At 33.5% G+C, this 24,874-nt stretch overlaps 1 protein-coding gene across 1 annotated transcript in view; it reads left to right on the top strand.

Annotated features, from left to right (window-relative positions):
• The window catches only part of CSMD3 (CUB and Sushi multiple domains 3), a 193,120-nt gene that overhangs the window by 126,667 nt on the left and 41,579 nt on the right, over nt 1–24,874 (top strand). Inside the window, exons 4-8 of the mRNA XM_089898585.1 lie at nt 4,506–4,622; nt 7,672–7,881; nt 18,242–18,430; nt 19,168–19,345; nt 20,217–20,362. Coding sequence (XP_089754711.1) covers nt 4,506–4,622; nt 7,672–7,881; nt 18,242–18,430; nt 19,168–19,345; nt 20,217–20,362 — 840 coding nt within the window. The remainder of the gene's footprint in view (nt 1–4,505; nt 4,623–7,671; nt 7,882–18,241; nt 18,431–19,167; nt 19,346–20,216; nt 20,363–24,874) is intronic.

The following is a 24,874-nucleotide window of genomic DNA, read 5'->3' on the forward strand; positions in this document are numbered from 1 at the left end:
TGGGGCTTTGAAAGTATGGGCCCAAATTTTTGTCCTAATTTAATGCAGCTTCCAATTATTTCTATCCACCTTACATTTTTTTCTCTTTTTCATTTCTGGTGTCTGTATGCAGCCACTAATATACTGGGCTCTGTAGAGTAGGAAAAAAAAAGTTTGAGGTATGGTCTCCATAACTAAAACATTTGTTTACCATTTAGAGTTGTAGAAATAAAAGAAATGAAATAAGAATAATTTAGTGTCAAATAATACCATTGACTATGTGATAGAATTTAAGAAAGATGAGATTGGTATTGATTGAAGTCATTGGGAAATATATTCAGTCCATAAAATTTACAAAGAGTTTTGGATGATAGGTGTAATTAAGATAAATGAATGAAGAAGACTACCCTTTCTGAGTAGGAAAAAGGGCAAAAACAAAAGAATTGGTGTGACTTGTATACCCTACCAATGTACAGTGAACAAACCTGTATTATATTAGTTTGCTTGGGCTGCCGTAACACTACAGACTGGATGGCTTCAACAACGGGAATTTATTTTGTCACAGCTCTAGAAGCTAGAAGTTCAAGATCAAGGAGCTGGCAGCGTTGTTTTCTTCCGAGAGCTTCTTTCCTTGGCTTGTAGAAGACTATCTTCTCCCTACATCTTCACATAGTCTTTTCTCTGTGAAGGAGCTCTCCTATCTCTTTCTCTTCTTATAAGGACACCAATACCATTAGATTAGAGCTCCATCCTTATGACTTCATTTAACCTTAATTACCTCCTTTAAAGAAGGTATCTCATTTCCAAATACAGTCGCATTTGGGAGTTAGGGCTTTAACATATGAATATTGGGGGGAGACACAATTCAGTCCATAATGCCTATGTACCATGTGTGCAATTTTTGTTGGAGAGTACTGGAAAATAATGTTTAAGAGTAAAGATGTGTTTAATTGGCAAAAGATATTAAAAGCATTCAGACTTTAGATTGGATGACATTTTTTGAATGATATATTTCTTCAGGTATTATCATTTATGCATATAATGCCAGTTATAAAATTGTATATATACATATAATGCCTATTATAAAAATTTATATATACAGATAATGCCATTTATGTGTGTGTGTGTGTGTGTGTTATGTATGTGGGGTCTGTATGTGTGTGTATATCCAATTAAGTATAAAAGGGTACAAAGGACAAAATAATTACTATATATATTCTGCTGATATGAGAGCAGAGTTTTGGTCTTTTGTTCATTACTGTATCCCCAGTGCCAAGAACAGTTATTATCTTAAGTAGGCATCCAATAAATATTGTTTAATGAACAAATTAAAGTTTTGGGATTCTACAGTATGTATATTTTTTATAATGTTTTCCCTCTTGACATTCACTTAGAAGAATTTCCCATACCATAACATGTTTTTAAAAATTTGATTTTTAAAATGGCTTTATGGCACATAGCATAGGCTAATTTGTATAGTTACTCTCTTTTGTTAGCTTAGTTTTTTGTCTTTTTGATATACATTTATACACATTTGGTACACATTTACACATTTATACACATTTCTTTATTTATAAGTGTTTTTCATGTGCCTTCCTAACTGTCATTGCATATAACGACTTAAAAGCTTTAATATTTCCAAATTGCTTTCAGAAGGTTGTATCAATTTAAATACCACTCAATTATGATATGACAATTTCCATCTTGCTATATTACTAGCACCAATTATTACTGTTAACAAATTGCTCAGTTTTTAGGTAAAATACTACGTTTTGATTGCCTGTATTCCATTGTATATTGTTAACAAGGGAAGTACTGGATGGAAGTGATATTTTAATAAAATTAAACTGGAAAATTTACATTTTATTATATAGGATAAATTTGTATGAAACTGTATTAAATACTTATATTTTGATGTCCAATATATCTTCATTTGATTTTCAGCTAAGGTACAATAGCTATGTATGACAAATGTATTATTCTGTTTGCTCATCTGTTGAATAGGGTAGTAATGTCCACCTCATAGGCCCATCATGAGAATTAAATGAGAGAATGCATAAAAGTATTTAACACTGAACCTGAAATACACAGGGCATTCATAGCAGTAGTTATTATAGTGAAAATATGCAATAACTTAAGGGTCCAATAATGGGGAAAAAGGAAGTGAACATTATAATGGAATATTTAATAACTCAAAGTTTATAATATATAGTAAAATATAACAAGGCTTAAAGTGATTCACAGTATGATCCTATTTTCATTATATATGTAAACATATAAACACATATACATGCATATGTATTTTTCTGCAGAGAAATAAAAGAATATAAAGGTAGACAGGCTATCTATGGCTAGTGGAATTCCAGAGCACTCTTATTTCTTTTGTATTCATTTTTTTTTTGTATTTTATAAATTTTGGACAGTAACCTTGTACTATATTTGATAGACAAAGTGTCTAAATTGACATCATGGCCATATCATAAGGAGAAACTGAAGGCAGGAGGCTGATTCAGAGAATGTCTTAAAACTCTAGTCATCAGGTATCAAGGTTACAGTCTCATGAACTGGAAAATAAACAGTCTGCCAGATATTTTGATGGAAGGAAAGAAAAGTCACTTGAGATTTTTACATAATAGAGACAAATCTGAAGGAAGAATCAAAGATGATTTTATCTCGGAGGACTATGCTATGGTTGTGTCCTTAAGAAAAACAGTATAATGGGCCTCAAAAAAGTCTACTGTGAAACTTCTGGTGAAACACAGCATTCTCTATCAAGGCCTAGGGGTGCATGAAATTGCAGAGTCTCTGAGAAAATAGACATGAGTACGGAGCTGAAGGCAGATGCACTTTTTGGATTTTTCTTCTTGTCCTTTATGGTTTGTTATTCTTTTTCTTTTCTTTCATTATCTGTTTACTTTTTATTCTTTCCTTCTTTCTTCTCTGATTTTGGGATTTACACTCTAGAAAGGTGGACAATGCAGAGGCCAGGATTTTCAGCTCATTTCTAAAGAGATGGAAAACAGCAGAATTAGAGGGGCAGTGAACAGCTCAAACACTTGAGATAGTGAAGGCAAGAAAGCAAAAGAGTCCTTGTGTTCTTTCACTCAAAATTCAGAATAAAGCAAAACAAACCTACAATTGCATTCTTGCCAGAAACTTAAAAGTACTTTTCATTGGCCAAAATATTTTCTCTACCACTCCCTAATTATCAGATTTTGTAATGAACATATGTGGGCAATCAAATTTTAGGAAAATGAATTGGTGAACATTAGTGGTTTATATATGTTGAAAATTGTTCTGGTTTAAAGATGGATGAACTGAGATTTGAGAAGGATGGAAAAATATAAAGGTGTACCTTTAGATCTCAATGGTAATTACAACTTCAAAAGAAAGGTTTATATGCACATTAACTACAAGGTTATATATATCCCCTTAGTAAAATCTGCTTTATACATAATTTATTCAGTTCACATAGTTAAACATAGCTGTCAAACTGGCTATTGATATCACATAGAACATTGATAAATTGTTCTACTGAATTTGCCTTTATGATATATAACCTGAAGTTTGATTATCTATATGTTGCTCTTCATAACAATAAATAAATGAATGAAATTGTATGTAAGTGTATGGGTACCTTTCAAACTTGATGTGCAGTCATGAAATTTGATTCTTCAACCCTCAACTGAGATGTGTATTTTAGTACTTCTATGATAAAATGATAAAAATGTATACTTAGAGGAAAGAATTAGCTTCTAAAATGCAATTGGCCTATTAATACATGTTAAATAGTTCTATCTAATCATGTAAAAGTTAAAACTTGGGTAATTATTTGTTCTTATAATTTATGGTTAGCTTATCAATTGTAAATCAGTATAATTCGGATTCTACAAAAAGCATAATTTATGCCTAAATTCTCAAACATGGGTTCATCTTTTTACTTGTTTTATACTTCCCTATTTTTTGTCCAGATTATTTTAGGATAAAGTGAGACAATATCTGATGGTCTGTGAATCCCTTGCATATTACCGATAGAAACCAATATTTTTCTTAAAAATCTTCAGCCTCCTCACAAAAAGAGGAAAATGAATTCATTTATTGTTAAAATGAATCCCTCATCAATATAGTATGTTGCTGGCTTGATTTTACTATTTATTATCTTTTGAATGAATCACAACATTTCTAGAAGTACTTCAGGATGAGAAATGTACTGCTCGCTATGGAAAAGGATATGTGCTCCTTGTTTGATTGTACTCACTGCACATGAGCTACTCCTTTCTGCACAATAATTGATTTAGCTTGTATTTACTGCTGAGGAAAGAAATATGTTACCCTTTTATGCTATTTTACAAAATGCCTCGTCAATCGATTATATTTGATTACTAGTATATGGTGAATGAGAGTTGACAATATTCAAATTTATACCAGTTTTAACTCAGACACTTGATTCAGACTTGAAATAATTTCAGTCTGTTTTTAATACAATAAAGTACTTTGGCTTAAGTGGGACCTCTATTCTCTTGCAGCGCAGTGTGGTGGTTCTATGTCAGATTTCAGTGGTGTGATCCTCAGCCCTGGGTTTCCTGGAAACTACCCCAGCAGTTTAGATTGCACGTGGACAGTCAAGCTGCCCATAGGTTTTGGTATGTATATTAAAAACACGTGAAAGAGTATTTTTATATCATTAATGCATCCTTAAAAAGAAATAACAAAGTCTAATAAGAACTTATGAAATATTCACAAATTATAGTTTACTTTGGGCTTATATACATTTCATTTGGAGTACTTGGATAATTGAAAGAATATGGGCATTTTAAAATTTCATACATAGATGATAAATAGATACAGTTTATGATACTTTCCAATCAATATGTACAGATATAGCCTGAGTTAGATGTGTGTGGCAATGATTAAGTTCAACATGATTTTCATGTATAATTGCTTCTGTAACTCTTTTCTACTTGTTGAAACCAAGCAGTACATAGATAAATTATTTTCTGGTAATCTATTGAATCCAGTTGCCATTGTAAATAAATAAGATTTACATTTGAAAAGTATTAGTACAATTTTTCTACTGTTAGATTTAAATACCTGTGTAGATGTAATACCTTTCTAATTCTAATATTACAATTGCCAGTGTTTGGATATATTGCATTATATATATATTACATTTAATAAATTATTTTCCCTCTTGTGTCACTAACGTATTCTTTTTCAGCTTTTTTATATCCCATTAGTCTGTAAATGCATAAATAGAAGTGTTAGATTGAGGATAGACTTATTCATTAAATCACAGAAGAATAAGATGAGTAGATACTCCTTAAAGTACAAACCTGGTGGATTTAGAGCAATTAAGATATTCTGTACTATCTCACTTACTGAGGATTAAATTTAGGTACCTCATTTACCCAAAAGCATCTATAGCCTCAGAACGAAAATTCATGTTGAAATGTTTTACATAAATTCACAGAAACTCATAGTTTTGACAATTCTGTACTGAGCATGTACACATTATACTCCAGGTATTGTGCTAGGTGCTAGGGATAAAATGCATAGTAAAACAGACTTTGTACCTTTTCCCAGTTAAGTTACAGTCACAATGAGGAGACAAATAGTCAAATATGTTATTGCAGTGAAGTATAATAAAGAGTACAGGATTGTACACAGGCATCCAGCCTAGTCCAGGAAATGCAAAAAAGGTTTATCAGAGGAAGTGATGTGTGAACTGTGGCTTTAAATATAAGTAAGAGTAAGCCCATAAAAGAGGGTCAGCTTGTGAGGAACAGGAAAGAAATTCTAGGTAAACAGACTGACACATGGAAAAATGCAGATAAGAAAGCTAAAGAAATTCAACAAACTTGAACACTATATGACTGGCCTGAGGTTTTGGGAGACCAGTAGGCCACTGAGAGTAGAATGCTGGGGGGCTTTCTAATGAGAATTATTCTGGCTACAACATGGGAATACCCTTAATTTGAAGTTGTAGTCAAATCCTATGCCCTTTGATTGAAAGAGAATAAATGAATAATAGATTTGAAACAGTATGGTTATCCTTATGTCTTTTACTAGCCACTTAAGAGGGCTCATCCCATGTCACTTATGGAGCTAAGTGAATTATTTTAAAATAAATTATTATGTGTATTTGCAATAGTGTCATTATATCACCTTCAACTTAGCTCTTGCTAATACTTCATTGATTTTAAAAACCAAGTTTATTAAAAATTAAAAAGAATATGCATCTCTCTCTATTTTAGAAATGAAAACATGAGACCATTTCTGATTTGGTTGCATTTAAATAATCCCACTGTTTTCTTTGAGTTTTGGCTAAATCAAATATTGCTTCTAATGTATTTGAATAGATAATTTATAAATGTTTAAAAGAAAATTGAATACACATCAACAGTTAAAGAAGTATTTTCTCTTGCCTGTGAAACAATTATGGACAACATAATTTGTGAAAAGGGGTTCAGGAAAATTTTAGAAAAATATGCACTTCTTGTAGCCTCACATATTAAGATAGTACATTGAAAGTTTTAAGAAGATTGTCTGATTGTCCAGGAATGTGTTTAATATTTTAAAGCATATTTTCAGTAATTCCCAAATTTATTTGTTCATGGAACTCTTTTTCAATGTAACAGCAAATTTCCATGGAACTCTTTTTCCAGGAACAAAATATGACTTCACTTGAGAACCTCACTAGTTATTAAGAGCAAGAGCTCAGGAGCCAGAATGTCTGCATTTGAATTTCACCTCTTTTAGGATGTTGTGTAAACAGCATATTATTTAGCTTCTCTGTGCCTCAGTTTCCTCATTCTCATAACTATGAGCATTAAATAAGTTAGCATGTATAAAAACTTAAAACAGTGCCTAGCAAAAAGAAAACACAATAAATGTCAGATTTTATTACTAACAATTTGCAGAATGGTAGTTGTGGAAAAAAAACATCAAATTCAGTAAAAATCAAATATTAATTGAATTAAGGAAACATACATCAATAAAGGTTTTATTTTATTTTTTTCCATCCCAGAGATATTTAACTATCTCATATTCTAGTTATGTTTATAAAGATATTAAGACTATTTTGTAATATGATAGCATATAGCAATAACCCCTAGATTTTATTGGGAATATTACATAAAATTTGGCTTTATCTTCTGATGAGAAAATACTAAAAGAGCACGCTGAAAATTACATGCTTAAAAATGATATTTTGGAGAAGTTAATTTATCCCCTGTATATGACTAATTTCTAACACAGTCGTGAAATCTGATTATGTTAATATATAAAACTTTGCAATCATATTTTGGCTTCAAATTGCTCTTTTACAAAATACAAATTATTGAGTGGCTTTTCATCTTTAAAAATTGGTTGATACAGTTTTAAATGGTATTAAAGAGCAAGAAAGCCACTTTCTTGATTAGTTTTGCTATGGTGACAATGTAGTAAAAATGAGATTTTCCCATGTGACAAATAATGGGCATTTGAGAACAGTATTCTGTTACTCTCAACTATAGCACAGCTAATTGCCCTGAGCAGACAGCAGACCCATGGCCCAGATCTTGAGAGTATGCCTCTCAACTTAAATGGAAACGTATCTTAAGCACATTAATGCGAGCATGTGTTTGTGTATATGTGTACATTTAATTTGGTAAAAAAAAATAGAGTAGCATTATGTTTGTTTTTCTTCCTTAGGTGTGCATCTGCAGTTTGTAAATTTTTCTACAGAAACCATACATGATTATTTGGAAGTAAGAAGTGGATCTGCAGAAACTAGTACTGTTATTGGCCGACTTAGTGGTCCTCAAATATCATCTTCCCTATTTAGCACGACCCATGAAACCAGCTTGTATTTTCACAGTGACTATTCACAAAACAAACAAGGGTTCCACATTGTATACCAAGGTGAGAGGAATAATAAAAATATGAAAGCTTTTTAGCTTCCAAACAGCTATTAACGATCTAACTCTAAGCATTTTCTATATTGTGTTTTAGAAAAAAAAGGAACCTAAATCAAAGCAAGCTTCAGTTAGGAAGAGTTTTAAATAATGCTATTTTCAGTCAACTATATAGGAGGAAATGATGTCTTTCTGAGGCCTTAAAAATTCTAACCATGAAAAAAGGATTGAATTAATTTTAATACACAGTCAAATTAAGCAAGTCAAGGCAAGGCAGCCAAGCAAGGCATGGTGGATAGGCAAGATTTATCTCTGCTTTTATACCAGAATGAGTATATTGAAAAGATATATTGTGGTACTCATCTACTATATGTAAAGTTATTTTCTTTTACTTTATAATGAAGGAATAACATAACCTTCCTTGATACCATTCTATTGCTATGAGAATATAAAATAAATAATTTGACAATCATATTAGGCCTATTTCTAGTATAAAACTGCTGCATGACCTTGAGCATGATTTTCATCCCTTTGAAATATACAGCTGGGAGACCTAGGCTTAAATGCTGATTCTCTATGTTCAGTCTTAAGTGGCCTAGGGCACAAGTCCATTTCTTCATTTTCATAATGGTGTTAGTAATAGTACCTCTCAGATAAGTTGTTTTGAACTTTATATGATAAAATTAATGTAAAATATTTATCGTGATGTATATCATTAGTAAATATTTAGTGCAGTTTAGCTATTTCTACTATACTATTTCAGATCTTAAAAGTCTGAGATTGAAAATTAAATATTTAAAGTTATGATGATATTTTACACAAACAATGCAGTTCCAATGACTGTAATATTTAATCAAAATTAACTTAAACTTTGATTGTATATCTGCCCTAACTATTAAGGATTTAATGAGTATGTGATATTTTTGTTGTTTTTTTAATTTTAAATTAAAAGTATTTTATTATAATTAAATTATAATATAATAATTGTAATATTATTATATAATTAAATTATATATATATATAAATAAATTAAATTATTTTTTATTGAGGTATAGTTGATTTACGAGTATGTGATACTTTTGGATGTGAGCTCCACCAGAGCAGTCATCTTTGTGTTGTTCATTGATGTATCTCAAGTGCCTAGAAGAGTAAGAGCACAATAAATATTTGCTGAACAAAAGTATATACACAAAAGGAAATTTAAGAGTAGTTAAAATAGACATTGTAACATCCAACTACATGGGTCTAAAATGATTACAGTTTGTATTATGCTTGCATACAGAATTTAAGAGCAGCATATCACACATCATCCTTTACATAAAATAGGAATCATTTCTGTAACCTCTTGGTTCAAAATTAACCATGTTCTCAAGGAACCTAATTATTTCAAAAATAGTTGGGGAACTGACTGAGTTTCTTTTTTGCTGCTGGAGGACTCAGAGCTATCTATGTGGTCCTTCTCTAGCAAGTGCACAGGGCTTGATGAACCTGACTTCATCTTCTTTTCTATGCCGTCAAATTCCCTCAACCTCTCAGGGCAATATTCTTATTTGAATGAGGTAAAACTAGAGTCTGAACTTTATTAACTACATTTCTCAGGCAATGTGCCCTTGAAAAAAGATTCACTATTTCCATAATAAAATCCTAAAAGATATAGCATTTGTTACTGTTATTGATATAATGCTGTATTAATATTATTGACATGTGCCACAATGTATTACAAGGATCACTAGATATTATTTGAGAATTACACTGAATTTTATATTATTTTTTTCACTAGTTCTTTATTCTATTTATTTTTTAAAAATAGATCTTTATTGGAGTATAATTGCTTCACAATACTGTGTTAGTTTCTGTTGCACAACAAAGTGAATCAGCCATATGCATACACATGTCGTCATATCCCCTCCCTCTTGAGGTTCCCTCCCATCTTCCCTATCCCACCCCTCTAGGTCATCGCAAAGCACCGAGCTGATCTCCCTATGCTATGCTGCTGCTTCCCACCAGCCAACTATTTTACATTCGGTAGTGTATATATGTGGATGCTACTCTCACTTCGCCCCAGCTTCCCCCTCCCACCCCATGTCCTCAAGTCCATTCTCTATGTCTACCTCTTTATTCCTGCCCTGCAACTAGGTTCATCAGTACCATTTCTTTTTTTTTTAGATTCTATATATATGTGTTAGCATACAGTATTTGTTTTTCTCTTCCTGACTTACTACACTCTATATGACAGTCTCTAGATCCATCCACCTCACTACAAATAGCTCAATTTCATTCCTTTTTATGGCTGAGTAGTATTCCATTGTAAATATGTGCCACATGTTCTTTATCCATTAATCTGTCGATGGACACTTAGGTTGGTTCCATGTCCTGGCTATTGTAAATAGTGCTGCAAAGAACATTGTGGTATATGTCTCTTTCTGAATTATGGTTTTCTCAGGGTGTATTATATGCCCAGTAGTGGGATTGCTGAGTCATATGGTAGTTCTAATTTTAGTTTTTTAAGGAACCTCCATACTGTTTTCCATAGTGGTTGTATCAATTTACATTCCCACCAACAGTGCAGGAGGGTTCCCTTTTCTCCACACCCTTTCTAGCATTTATTGTTTCTAGATTTTTTGATCATGGCCATTCTGACTGGCATGAGGTGATACCTCATTGTAGTTTTGATTTGCATTTCTCTAGTAATTAGTGATGTTGAACATCTTTTCATGTGCCTCTTGGCCATCTGTATGTCTTCCTTGGTGAAATGTCTTTTTGGGTCTTCTGCCCAATTTTTCAGTGGATTGTTTGTTTTTTTCATATGGAGCTCCATGAGCTATTTGTATATTTTGGAGAATAATCCTTTGTTGTTTTATTTGCAAGTATTTTCTCACATTCTGAGGGTTATCTTTTTGTCTTGTTTATGGTTTCCTTTGCTGTGCAAAAGCTTTTAAGTTTAATAAAGTCCCATTTGTTTATTTTTGTTTTTATTTCCGTTACTCTAGGAGGTGGGTAAAAAAATCTTGCTCTGTTTTATGTCAAAGAGTGTTTTTCCTGTGTTTTCCTCTAAGAGTTTTATAGTGTCTGGTCTTACATTTAAGTGTTTAATCTATTTGTAGTTTATTTTTGTGTATGGTGTTAGGGAGTGTTCTAATTTCATTCTTTTACATGTAGCTCTCCAGTTTTCCCAACACCACTTATTGAAGAGGCTGTCTTTTCTCCATTGTGTGTTCTTCCCTCCTGTGTCATAAATTAGGTGATTATATGTGCATACGTTTATCTCTGGGCATTCTATCCTGTACCATTGATCTATATTTCTGTTTTTGTGCCAGTACCATACTGTCTTGATTACTGTAGCTTTGTGGTGTATTTTGAAGTTGGGGAGCCTGATTCCTCAAGCTGTTTTTCTTTCTCAAGATTGCTTTAACTATTCAGGGTCTTTTGTGTTTCCATATGAATTGTAAAATTTTTTGTTCTAATTCTTTGAAGAGTGCCATTGATAGCTTGATAGGGATTGCATTGAATCTGTAGATTGCTTTGGGTAGTATAGTCATTTTCACAATATTGATTCTTCCAATCCAAGAACATGATATATTTCTCCATCTGTTTATATCATATTTGATTTCTTTCATCAGTGTTTTATAGTTTTCTGAGTACAAGTCTTTCGCCTCCTTAGGCAGGTTTATTCCAAGGTATTTTATTCTTTTTGTTGCAATGGTAAATTGAAGTGTTTCCTTAATTTCTCTTTCTGATTTTTCATTATTGGTGTATAGGAATGCCAGAGGTTTGTTTGCATTAATTTTGAATACTGCAACCTTACCAAATTCATTGATTAGTTCTAGTAGTTTTCTGGTGGCATATTCAGGATTTTCTATGTACAGTATCATGTCATCAGCAAACAGTGAGTGTTCTACCTGTTCTTTTCCAATTTATATTCTTTTTATTTCTTTTTCTTCTCTGATTGCTGTGGCTAGGACTTCCAAAACTATGTTGAATAATAGTGGTGAGAGTGGACATCCTTGTCTTGTTCCTGATCTTAGTGGAAATGCGTTCAGTTTTTCACCATTGAGTATGATGTTTGCTGTGGGTTTGTCATATATGGCCTTTATTATGTTGAGGTAGGTTCCCTCTATGCCCATTTTCTGGAGAGTTTTTATCACAAATCAGTGTTGAATTTTTTCAGAAGCCTTTTCTGCATCTATTGAGATGATCATATAGTTTTTATTCCTTAATTTGTTAATGTGGTGTATCACATTGATTAATTTGCATATACAGAATAATCCTTGCATCCCTGGGATAAATCCCACTTGATCGTAGTGTATGATTGTTGTTGGATTCTGTTTGCTGTATTTTGTTCAGGATTTTTGCATCTCTGTTCATCAGTGATATTGGTCTATTATTTTCTTTTTTTGTGATATCTTTTTCTAGTTTTGGTATCAGTGGAATAGTGGCTTCATAGAATGAATTTGGGAGTGTTTCTCCCTCTGAAATTTTTTGGAAGAGTTTGAGAAGGATCATTGTTAACTCTTCTCTAAATATTTGATAGAATTCACCTGTGAAGCCATCTGGTCCTGAGCTTTTGTTTGTTGAAAGATTTTTAATTATGGTTTCAATTTCATTACTTGTGATAGGTCTGTTTATATTTTCTAATTCTTCCTGGTTCAATCTTGGAAAATTGTCCATTTCTTTGTGGTTGTCCATTTTTTTGGCATATAGTTTTTTTTAGGAGTCTCTTATAATCCTTTGTATATCTGCAGTGTCAGTTGTGATTTCTCCTTTTTCATTTCTAATTTTATTGATTTGCGTCTTCTCCCTTTTTTTCTTGATGAGTCTGGCTAAGGGTTTATCAATTTTGTTTATCTTCTCAAAGAACCAGCTTTTAGTTTTATTGATCTTTGCTATTGCTTTCTTCATTTCTATTTAATTTATTTCTGCTCAGATCTTTATGATTTCTTTCCTTCTACTGACTTTGGGTTTTCTTTGTTCTTCTGTCTCTAGTTGTTTTAAATTTGGGGTAGGTTGTTTATTCGATATTTTTCTTGTTTCTTGAGGTGAGATTGAATTGCTATAAACTTCCCTCTTAGAACTGCTTTGCTGATTCCCATAGGTTTTGGGTCATCATGTTTTCGTTGTGATTTGTTTCCATGTATTTTTAATTTCTTCTTTGATTCTTCAGTGATCTCTTGGTTATTTAGTAGCTCACTGTTTAACCTCCATGTATTTGTGCTTTTTACCATCTTTTTTCCCTGTAATTGATTTCCAATCTCATAGCGTTTTGGTCAGAAAAGATTCTTGATACGATTTCAATTTTCTTAAATTTTCTGAGGCTTGATTTGTGACCCAAGATGTGATCTATCCTGGAGATTGTTTCATGTGCACTTGAGAAGAAAGTGTATTCTGTTGTTTTTGGATGGAATGTCCTATAAATATCAATTAAGTCCATCTTGTTTAATATGTCATTTAAAGCTTGTGTTTCCTTATTTATTTTTTCTTTGGATGATCTGTCCATTGGTGTAAGTGGGGTTTGCAAGTCCCTTACTATTATTGTGTTACCGTCGATTTCTCCTTTCATGGTTGTTTACATTTGCCTTATTTATTGAAGTCTCCTATGTTGGGTGCATAAACATTTATAATTGTTATATTTTCTTCTTGGATTGATCCTTTGATCATTATGTAGTGTACCTCCTTATCTCTTGTAACAGTCTTTATTTTAAAGTCTATTTTATCTGATACAAATATTGCTACTACACCTTTCTTTTAATTTCCATTTGCATGGAATATCTTTTTCCATCCCCTCACTTTCAGTCTGTATGTCTCCCTAGGTCTGAAGTGGGTCTCTTGTACACAGAATATATATGGGTCTTGTTTTCGTATCCATTCAGCCAGTCTGTGTCTTTTGGTTGGGGCATTTAATCCATTTACATTCAAGGTTATTATCGATATGTATGTTCCTATTACCATTTTCTTAATTGCTTTGGGTTTGTTTTTGTGGGTGTTTTTCTTTACTTGTGTTTCCCACCTAGAGAAGTTTCTTTAGCATTTGTTATAAAGCTGGGTTGGTGGTGCTGGATTCTCTTAGCTTTTGCTTGTCTGAAAAGCTTTTGACTTCTCCATTGAATCTGAATGAGATCCTTGCTGGGTAGAGTAATCTTGGTTGTAGGGTTTTCTCTTTCATCACTTTATATCCTTCCACTCCCTTCTGGCCTGCAGAGTTCCTGCTGAAAACTCAGCTGATAGCCTTATGGGGATTCCTTTGTATGTTATTTTTTGTTTTTCCCTTGCTGCTTTTAATATTTTTTCTTTGAACTTAATTTTTGTTAGTTTGATTAATATGTGTCTTGGTATGTTTTTCCTAGGGTTTATCCTGTATGGGACTCTCTGTGCTTCCTGGACTTGGGTGACTATTTCCTTTCCCATGTTAGGAATGTTTTAGACTATAATCTCTTCAAATATTTCCTCAGACCCTTTATTTTTCTCTTCTTCTTGTGGTACCCCTATAATTCGAATATTGGTGCGTTCAGTGTTGTCCCAGAAGTCTCAGAGATTGTCTTCAATTCTTTTCATTCTTTTTTTCTTCATTCTGCTCATCAGGAATTATTTCCACCATTTTGTCTTCCAGCTCATTTATTCGTTCTTCTCCCTCAGTTATTCTGTTATTGATTCCTTCTACTGTATTTTTCATTTCAGTTATTGTGTTGTTAATCTCTGTTCATTTGTTCTTTAGTTCTTCTAGATCTTTGTTAAACATTTCTTTTATTTTCTCAATCTGTGCCTCCAGTCTACCTCTGAGATTCTGGATCATCTCTACTATCATTACTCTTAATTCTTTTTCAGGTGGATTGCCTATTTCCTCTTCATTTATTTGGTCTTGTAGGTTTTTACCTTGCTCCTTCATCTGTGACATATTTTTTGCTGTCTCTTTTTTTTTTTTCTTTTTTTATGAGTGGCATTGTGTTCCTGTCTTACTGGTTGTTTGGCCTGAGTCTTCCAACACTGCAGTTTGTAGGCTATTGGGTAGAGCTGGGTCTTGGTGCTGAGATGAGGAACTCCATGAGACCTCACTCTGATGAATATTTCCTGGGGTCTGAGGTTCTCTGTTAGTCCAGCAGTTCAGACTCGGAGCTCCTGCTGCGGGAGCTTTGGCATGACCCCAGCTCATGAACCAAGATCCTGCAAGCTGCATGGGGTGGCAAAAAAAAAAAGAGAGAACAATAACAAAGTGAAAAATAAAATTAGACTAGGAAACTAACAGATGTTTTAGAATGAATATAAAAATAAAAATATAGATGAATCAACATCCAGAATGTACATCAGTACCACAATAGTAAAAAAGAGGAGGAAGGAAAAGAAAGAAAAAAAAGGCAGAGGGGAAGGTCTTGGCTGTGCAGGGTGGGGCCTAAGCAAGGGCAAGGTTTGGGCAGTGGGTGGGCCTATGCTTAGGACCCACAGGTCTGGATAGGCCCTGGGGGCAGTGGGGAGTGAGGCTTAGGCTCAAGGAACAGAAGGGACCCAGGTGTGCCGCCCACTCCTGGTCTCAGAGGACAGGGAACCTCACCTGAGAGCCCAGCAGGCTTCCCGGGCTCAAGTGGGCAGGGCAAATGCCCTCCTCTGTTGCTCCTCCAGTCTAGGAGGGCCCCTCCTGCCTGCCTCTCCTGATCTCCCCAGCCTCCCTCCTATACCCCCAGGACAAATAGGGCCAGGGGGGCGGGGGCGATGGCTGTGGAGGGCAGGGGACCAGCCTGGGAGCTCAGCAGGCTCCCTGGGCCATGTGGGTGGGGTAATTGCCCTCCATCCCTCTTCCATTCTTCTCGGAGGGCCCCTCCTGCCTGCCTCTCGTGCTCTCCACTCAGCCTCCTTCCTATGTCCCCAAGGATCAACACAACCTGGAGGGGCCTTTGGAGGGCTGAGGATGGGTCTGAGGGCTCAGCAGGTTCCCTGGGCCCGAGTGGGCGGGGCAATCGCCCTCCGCTCCTCTCCCACTCCTCCTGGATGGCTCCTCCTGCCTTCTTCTACTGATCTCCCCAGCCTCCCTCCTATGCCCCCAAAGACCCAGGTGGCCTGGAGGGGGCTTTAGAGGGGGGGTACCGGCTTGGATGCTCAACAGGCTCCCCAGCCTGAGTGGGCCAGGCGATCGCCCACTGCTCCTCTCCCGCCCTTCCCAGAGAGTCCTCCCGCCTGCCTCTTCTGATCTCCCTGGCCTCGGGGTGCCAATCCTGTCTGGCCTCCACTTCTTCTCCCCACTCAGTCCCCCCACGTCCTACTGGTTCACTTGGGGGTTCCTTCTATCTCCTTGGGCCTCAGAGTCCCCCATTAGCAGCAGGCAGGCACCCTAGTTGTGGGGAGATGCTAACTCCACATCTTCCCACACAACCATCTTGATTGACACAAGTACACTGAATTTTAAAACTGTATCTTCTTTTACTGAATTTATATCGTTGAGCTAATGACATTTTTTTGAGATATAGGTTAATTGATACAGATTCACAGAATCAATGTTATTTTTAGATGATTTTGCGATTAGACCTTAAAAACATTCTGAATTTTGGAAAAAGGCATAGTATACAATTAAGTGTACCCTTCTACTAAAGAACTTGGTTCCAAAGTTAACGTTATTACTGGCAACGTTATTGGGTTTGTTAAGCCCTGTATTATATATGATATTAGGATGGGAACTTCCTCCTGAACATTTAAAATCTATTTCTTATTCATCCTTATTAAACTAAATAGCATAGAAAGGTGAAATATTATATAAAATATCACAGGATCATACATTTGTCTATGAGTCTTACCCTATTCAAGATTAGCTAACTAAACATATCATGATCATTTCACAATACATCTAAATCAAATCATTTTATTGTATACCTTAAATTCATGCAGTGCTATATCCCAGTTATATTTCAATAAAACTGGAAAAAAATTATCTTTTACATGTGAGTGAAAATTGAAAGTGTTTGTTTCATAGAATAATATATCCCAACTCCTAATGATCAAATGATATACGTTTGTCTTCAATTGACATGATTCTTTTGGTTTTGATATATTTTGTTTGTGGAATATTAATTCAAATGAAAAAAATTAGAATAAAAGCACCAAATATCTTTAAAAGACTGTTCATTAATTCTGAAACCTTTAATTTAAAAATTAGAGTAATATTTTAATAAGCAATTTATGGTAGCTTATTCAGCTTTAAATATAAGTTTTTGATTTTGGGAATTTAGAATTTAATGGTCTCAACGTTAATTTTCTCAATTTTGTGGTTACATAGAAGTATCCTTTTCTTTATGAAGTAGCAGTGATGGGTCAACTTATTCTCAACTAATTTGGAAAGAAGAAAGTGTGTTCATACATATATATATATATATATATATATATAGATGTATATATAGACGGGGGTGGGTGGGGGGAGGAAGAGAGAATGATGAAGAAAATGTGTCAGAGTTAACAATTGGAAAACGTGGCTGAAGGCATACTGGAGTTCTTACTAATCTTGAAACCTTTGTGTAATTTTGGAATTACTAAAAAATAAAAAAAGTTTTTTATAAAAGGAATTTAATGGTCAGTAGCAAAGTAGTCTCTGCTGGTAATTTAAATTTTATTAATTATAATGTGATTTTGAACTTCTTAAAAATAAAGTCTCAAATATTAATACGATATGAGTATATGTACGGTTTATAGGTTCAAAATTTATTCAACAATGTTTATTAAGGACCTACTATGTGAAAGGCAATAAGCAAGGCTTTTAAGATACAATGATAAAAAAACAGGAACTTTGATCTCATGCAGAATGTAGAACAAGAGTAGTATGAACAAATAAACAGTTACAGTACAGTGCCAAAAATATCATGATAACTGAAGTGCAAAATTTATATTAGAAGGAAATTTGTTTCCTAATACTTTATATTGTTAAATAACTTCTTTGGAGAAACTCAATAGAGAGATAGTGTGGTTTGTTTCTTTTAGAGGAAAAATTAGCTAAAAAAAGGTTCAGAAAGGCTCAGAATTAGGCTTACACACATATTTATTTTATTTTATGTACATACAATGAACCAGGAAGCAGTTGCATTATAGGTAAAGGGATCAGAATATGTTTGATTAAAATTATGGCTATAGGGTAATTTACATTTTCACTAAAACTTATAATTTAGATAGATTTCATAAGTGGGAGAAAAAACAATGCATCTTAATAAATTGTACTAAAAATTTAATATGAAAATTATACATAAGAAATTCATATCATGCACTGATATCATTTATTATAAACCTGAATTACTATTTATATTCAACTGCAAGCAGCACTACATCTATTTTGCAGGTTGTAAATAATACTCTTTGGTCTTTCAAAATTCAAAACGGAAAAACTTTCTTTTTACCTTTTCCAGCCTATCAGTTGCAAAGCTGTCCTGATCCACGCCCATTTCGAAATGGTTTTGTAATCGGCAATGATTTTACTGTGGGGCAAACCATTTCATTTGAATGTTTCCCTGGTTACACATTGATTGGAAATTCAGCTCTCACTTGCCTTCATGGAGTGAGTCGCAATTGGAATCATCCACTTCCAAGGTGTGAAGGTATGCTTCTAAATTGAAGCTGTCTTTTAGGTGATATCATCTATGTTTAATAATTCTTGATTTGGTACTCTTTTCTTGTTTGTTTTCCTCTTCAAATAGCATGCTAAATATACAGTTTTTCTTTTAGTTGTAGAATTATAGTTAGTACCCAGATCAAAGACCTAAGGCTTCATAATGAATAACTGGTTTTGTCATTATTGGCAGGAGACTTAACCTTCTTCATTGGATGCGAAAGTAAAGTTTGTTAACACTTCAGAGCTTCTTCTGTGTGATGTCTGTGTGAGTGCATCTGTGTTTGTTTAGTAATCATTCATATACAAACCAGTAACCCAGATACTACTACTGAATTTGGGCTCATTTCTTCTAAAGAAAAAAAAAAAACCCTTATAAATAAAAATGGCTTGAACCTCTTTATAAGGCCTTATATTTATACATGATATAAGACAAAAGTTGAACAGTGTATATATGGATAAAGTATTTGAAAGAAGAGAAAACAGTGCAATTTACTAATCTAGTGATAGTGAATAACTATGTAGCATACCTCATGCTGAAAAATAAATAAAAGCTCACTGTTTGATTCATGGTTTCCAGCTTCATTTTACATACCTTAACTGTGGTAAAAACATAACACAGATGTCTTTTATACTGTTTAAGAGGTATGAAATGTTTACCTTTTTCTTTATAATCAGTTTATTGTGATTCTACTTAAATATTTTGTTTTGTGTTTTTTTCTGTAGCTCTTTGTGGAGGGAATATAACTGCAATGAATGGCACCATTTACTCTCCTGGATATCCTGATGAATACCCAAACTTTCAAGACTGTTTTTGGCTTGTAAAAGTACCCCCTGGGAATGGAATCTACATCAATTTTACTGTTCTTCAAACAGAACCAATCTATGATTTCATTACTGTATGGTAAGCCAAGACCATTGTTATTGATTGATTCAACTGTATGTAGCAGTGAAACAAGGAAGGAATGAAAATATATCACAGTCCTCTGTACAAATTGCCATCTGATGTTTGAATTGGTGTAACTGAGGGTGACAGTGTGTGTTTTGCAGAATGAGACAAACAAGAGAAATAGATTTTAGCTTATTTGCCCATGAAGTAGCTAAACACGTAGAACAAAAACTTTATGGGTGAAAAAATGATTTAAATTTGTTATTAAAATAATGTGCAAAACCTGGGAATTAAATCAGAGTAAGTTTAAGGTAAGAAAGTTCTCTATATACAGAACTAGTGAAATTTAAAAGCCTGTATTCCAATAAGTTATTTAATACAACTACTGAATTTCTGTCATAATAATTCATCATAAAATATTATATTTGTATTATTATTATCCTGTTAATTAATGCATCTCTATTTAAACTAAAAATAAAATAGCTGAATTAATTATTGACAATTGGTTAATTGAACTACCATGTGACTTCTAAAATTCATTCTAAATTTAACAGTCTATGATTCTCAAGATTATTTTGAAGAAAATAAAAGGAAGGCAAACTTCAAGCATTTGGGAAGATCTGGGCTGTGGTCAGGAAACCAAAGACAATTTAATTGATTACAGCTAATATGGGTACATTTCTTTTGGGTAAAAATGTGATCTTTTTAAATATGTTATCACCTAAATAAACATATACCAATATGATTTGGCACCCGTTGATTATTTCATCCACTGCATCTTTATCATCTCATATGTAATACTTTCATTAAACTTTGTGTGAAACTTTCCAAAAAAATCAATCTCACTCTCCCTTTCTCCCCTCCCTGCTCTATGTCTCTCCTATAGGGATGGACCAGACCAAAACTCACCTCAGATCGGGCAATTCAGTGGCAATACTGCTTTGGAATCAGTCTATAGCACTTCAAATCAGATTCTAATCAAATTCCACAGTGATTTCACAACAAGTGGCTTTTTTGTGCTCAGTTATCACGGTTGGTATCATCTAGGCATTTCTATTTCGTCTGGCACTGTTTGAAATTGTCCTTGAAAAATTGAGTGTAATATATATATTCAACCAATGATTGCAAAGGTATTAAAATTTGACACTTTTTTATCATTTCAAATGCATTTACTTGCAAAGAACGGCCTCTTCTAAGCATTTAGGGACACTAAAATGTGAGCAAATGGAGATAGGAAATAAATCAGTCAGTAATTACCCCAGTAGAAAATAATTATTTTTGCATGGAAATGCATAAAAGAGAACCAGCTGTTCATATTTTATTGCATGTAGTTTTAAAACATCAATCAATTTTTTTCAATACAAAATGTTTAATCTATTTAACCTGCTGTGAGTCTTTCTAAAATTAGCATCGAATAACTTTATGCTTTGGATCACATTACTCATTCATTTATACTCTGTTTCACAACTATATCTATTCTAGAATCCTACAGCTTTAAGTGACATTTCAGATCATTAAGTTCTTAGCTTTTACTCCCGTGAAATAATTTATGAAGAGTTTCAATTTCAATTCTTTGTATATAATTATTCTGGATTCTCTCTTCATAACATTAACTTTTTGAAAGAACATTCAGATGGTTTCAGAGGATTTTTTAAAATTTCCTGTTATGTTAAATTGTATTTCATTATAAATAAGAAAATGTTTATTTCTAGTGATTATATCCTTTCATCTGCTATGACCATAATTTCATAAGCACATTCTGTTTCATATGACTTTGTCAGACCAATTCCATGAGCATCACAGGATCAATAAGCTACTAAATTAAATTTGCAAAACTTATATTAAAATTTCCAGGGTGAATGTGTACCTTGTCCATTACATTAACATACAATTTAATGTTTTCTTCTTTTTTTAACACAAAGTAAGAAAATCTTTGATACTCAAAGCTTATATTACATGAAAAATATGGTAAGTCAAATATGGTTATACACAAAGACACTTAAAGCACATTGGGTCTAGAAATAGAGAACAGACCAGAAAATATTTGATTTGCTTAATCTCAGCACTTATCAATCAGTAGATGGTGCCCAATTTGTGCTTCTATAGTGGCCAGAGCTGCATGTATTATCTGGCATAGCCAATTAGAAAGCAGGGAGTTCAGTTAGATAACTTTGATTCAGGCTGTTTATTTTTTTTAATAACTCCTTTGCCTTTTTTAATGAATTGGTCATTTGTACTGGCAGTATGTATATACAGTCTAAAGCTGCAACAATAGCTTTATTACTTTGAAAGGTAATCATAGCTCAAGAACTACTAAACTAAATGATTTTAAGTTCAAAAGATGAATTCGTTCCTGAACTGTATTTTGTACATTTTCTCTCTTCACAGATCCCCGCATAACTTTTTATTATTTTGTATCTTGCCTGAACAAGTGATAAAGAAGGGACTGTTCATTGATGGACTGTAAATATCCATAAAATAATCTTATAGGGAGTGGAAAATTCTTATAAAACTTAGGAGACATTTCAAAGGGGAAATATTGTCAGAGAAAAGGATGTCAGTATCTGTGTGTGTGTGTTTGTGTGTGTGTTTGTGTGTGTGTGTGTGAAAATGTGAAAATCTTTACATAGAAAATACAAGGATGACAGAATGTAGGTAAACACATACAAAATATGAACGTAGATTTACATAGACACTTATGTGAATGTATATACATATATTCTCATTCCAAATTATGTTTCACCTGATTTTTGTTACTAGGTTCTGAATCATGTATATTAAAAATAGAATTATTTTAGGAATAAGGAAGATTAAATATTTGTTTAGGGCTTTGTTTTTCAGCTGACTTTGGACAAGTTATCCTTTGGTTTCCACTTTCTTCAGCTATAACACAACATGATATACTTGCTGAGAAGATTAACGAGATACTGTATATATAGAAATTACTCCAACTGCTGGCATGTATTAGGTTGAACCATATGAAATTGTTGGCAGAAATGCTGAATATTGACAATTTTGTATAGCTCAACCCATGTAAGTGCTGTCATTATCACTATCATCAACACTGCATTGCAGAGATGAAATGATTGGAGACAATGAGTAATATAGAGTTAGCATAGTTCCTAGGACAGTGTATGTTCAGTAAATATTCCTTTCCTTACAATATCTTACCTCACATATTAGTTTTTCTAATAGAGTATTTATATTTATTCATACTTATATTTTAAATGTTATAATAAGGCCCAATTGCCAGAGCTTAGAGAAGCCTAACATTTGAATCAACATCTCTGGCAATTTTACCCAAACCTTAAAATAACCTTGAAATTTGGAGAGGTAGCCAGGGGTCATGTTAAAAATTGACAGATGCCTTATATTCTACTAGCCCTAGTAAGATAATTTTCCTAAGCGTGCTTTCACCCTGACTCACCTTTTCAAGAACGCATGATGCCTTCATTAAATCAAATTTAAAGCTACCCTATCATCTGGTTCATTGATTCTTATTCCCCAGTGCCTACTCTGACTCCCATTAGATTCTTACTCTCACTGCCCCCTGAACTTCCGTTCTTAAATGGTTTCTTACTCATCTTCAGTTCTTTAACTCTACCTATCTTAAGTCCCCATTTCTCCTTTTCTTGATACTTCAAACTCATAGGGATCACTACCACCTTTTCTATGCTTGCATTTACTCTTTTCACCAAACTTTTCAGAACTTACATATGCTGTATTGTTTTATATGCCTTGTGAGTTTAATAATAGTGAGTGCTTTTATGAGGACACAGATCACACTTATGCTTCTTAATCCTTTCATAGTTTTATTATTGACTAAGTAATTATAGTTTAGTCTTATGGTTATGTGTGTTCAATTCTTTTTAAAATGTTGTCTAATTGAGTTTATATGAGCTGTCTTAGTGACAATTTTTAAAAAGGTTATTTTACAATTATCTACATGTGTGCTCATCCCTCCTCACAAAAACAAAAAAGATGCCTGTTTTCAAATTGGTATTAATATAATTAGTACAATTTAATATAACCAAAAATATAATATTCATATCCATGGCTCGTATTCAGTAGCTATAGCTTAGTGCCAAAATGAGCTCTCATAATGGTAAAAAAAAAACAAACAAAAAACTGGTCAGGTCATTTGGTACTTTTTCATAAGTTAACCAGGGAGATAATTCACTATTTAACACTTAGTTTAAGGTGATTTAATATACCTAAGCTTAGAATGGTTTACTACCCCACTCAGTTTCCTTTATATTCTCTTAGTGATATAATAGCTCCTTCTGTTATGCCCAAACCTATAAGTCAGAAGTGGTTTCTTAGGACTTGTGTACTTATTTTATAAATTTAACAGATCAGTATTTTCATATATTTTCTTAAGGTCACATTAATTACTTAAGTTTTATTTATTAATATATTTTTAATATGTCTGAAAGGAGAAAAATGTGTTTTTATGAGATCTAGTCAGATATCTTTTATAAAACATCACCTTCATAAAGCCTTTCATAATCAAAAATAACATTCATAAAAAACTTTGGAAAATGAAAGTTCTATGCAATGAAGAAATAGGGCAGGCATAAATGTTGAGGCACTTTATCTCAGATACCGTATTTCTTCTTCATCTGAGGAAATCTGCTAGTCTTTCTCTGTATTACTGTAACCATAATTCCCTAAAGAAAGAGCTGAATTTTCTTTTTTTTTTTTTGCGGTACGCGGGCCTCTCACTGTTGTGGCCTCTCCCGTTGCGGAGCACAGGCTCTGGACGTGCAGGCTCCGGATGCGCAGGCTTGGCGGCCATGGCTCACGGGCCTAGCCGCTCCGCGGCATGTCGGATCTTCCCGGACCGGGGCACGAACCCATGTCCCCTGCATCGGCAGGAGGACTCTCAACCACTGCGCCACCAGGGAAGCCCCTGAATTTTCTTGATATCTACCATAGAGTCAAGATGGGTTTGTCTTATAATAAATAATAACAGTATTCAGTCCTAATCAATGACTTACTGAAAGTAAATTACACAAAACCTGTTTCAACTGCAAGTTTTTGCAGACACTAACTTTGTATAGTCACTCTAATAGCGATAGCTACCATTTGCTGAATACTTAATATGCCAGGCACTATGCTAGATGCTTTCCATGCTAATTTTTGTAATAACTCTGCAATATAAGTATTATTATCCCTATTTTAATAATTAAAGAACCAAAAGACAGAAATTTGTAACGTATATAAAGCCAGAGAACTAATAAATAGAAGGGCTGCTGGGAATTCAAAATAGGTCTGTCTGACTTAAGGACTGACCTCTTTTTAAATAATGACAACAATAACAGCAATCATAATAATAGCTAAACTATACTGAGTTCTTACCAAGTGCCAGGTAGTGTCCTAAGCTGGTATTATCTCATGCATAGGTTATAGTTAATGGTATGTAAACATAATTTTTCTTTAAAAATTAGCAATGATTTTCATTTTTATCAAGATAAGTCATCTCACTTTCTAGAAAATACCTCTCCTAATTACAACTTGGAACTTTGAACTTTTTAGTGCTTC

This window comes from Delphinapterus leucas, chromosome 17 (assembly GCF_059928025.1).
Source record: "Delphinapterus leucas isolate spDelLeu-1000000601 "Yukka" chromosome 17, BTC_Dleu_Yukka2, whole genome shotgun sequence".
Lineage (NCBI taxonomy): Eukaryota > Metazoa > Chordata > Mammalia > Artiodactyla > Monodontidae > Delphinapterus > Delphinapterus leucas.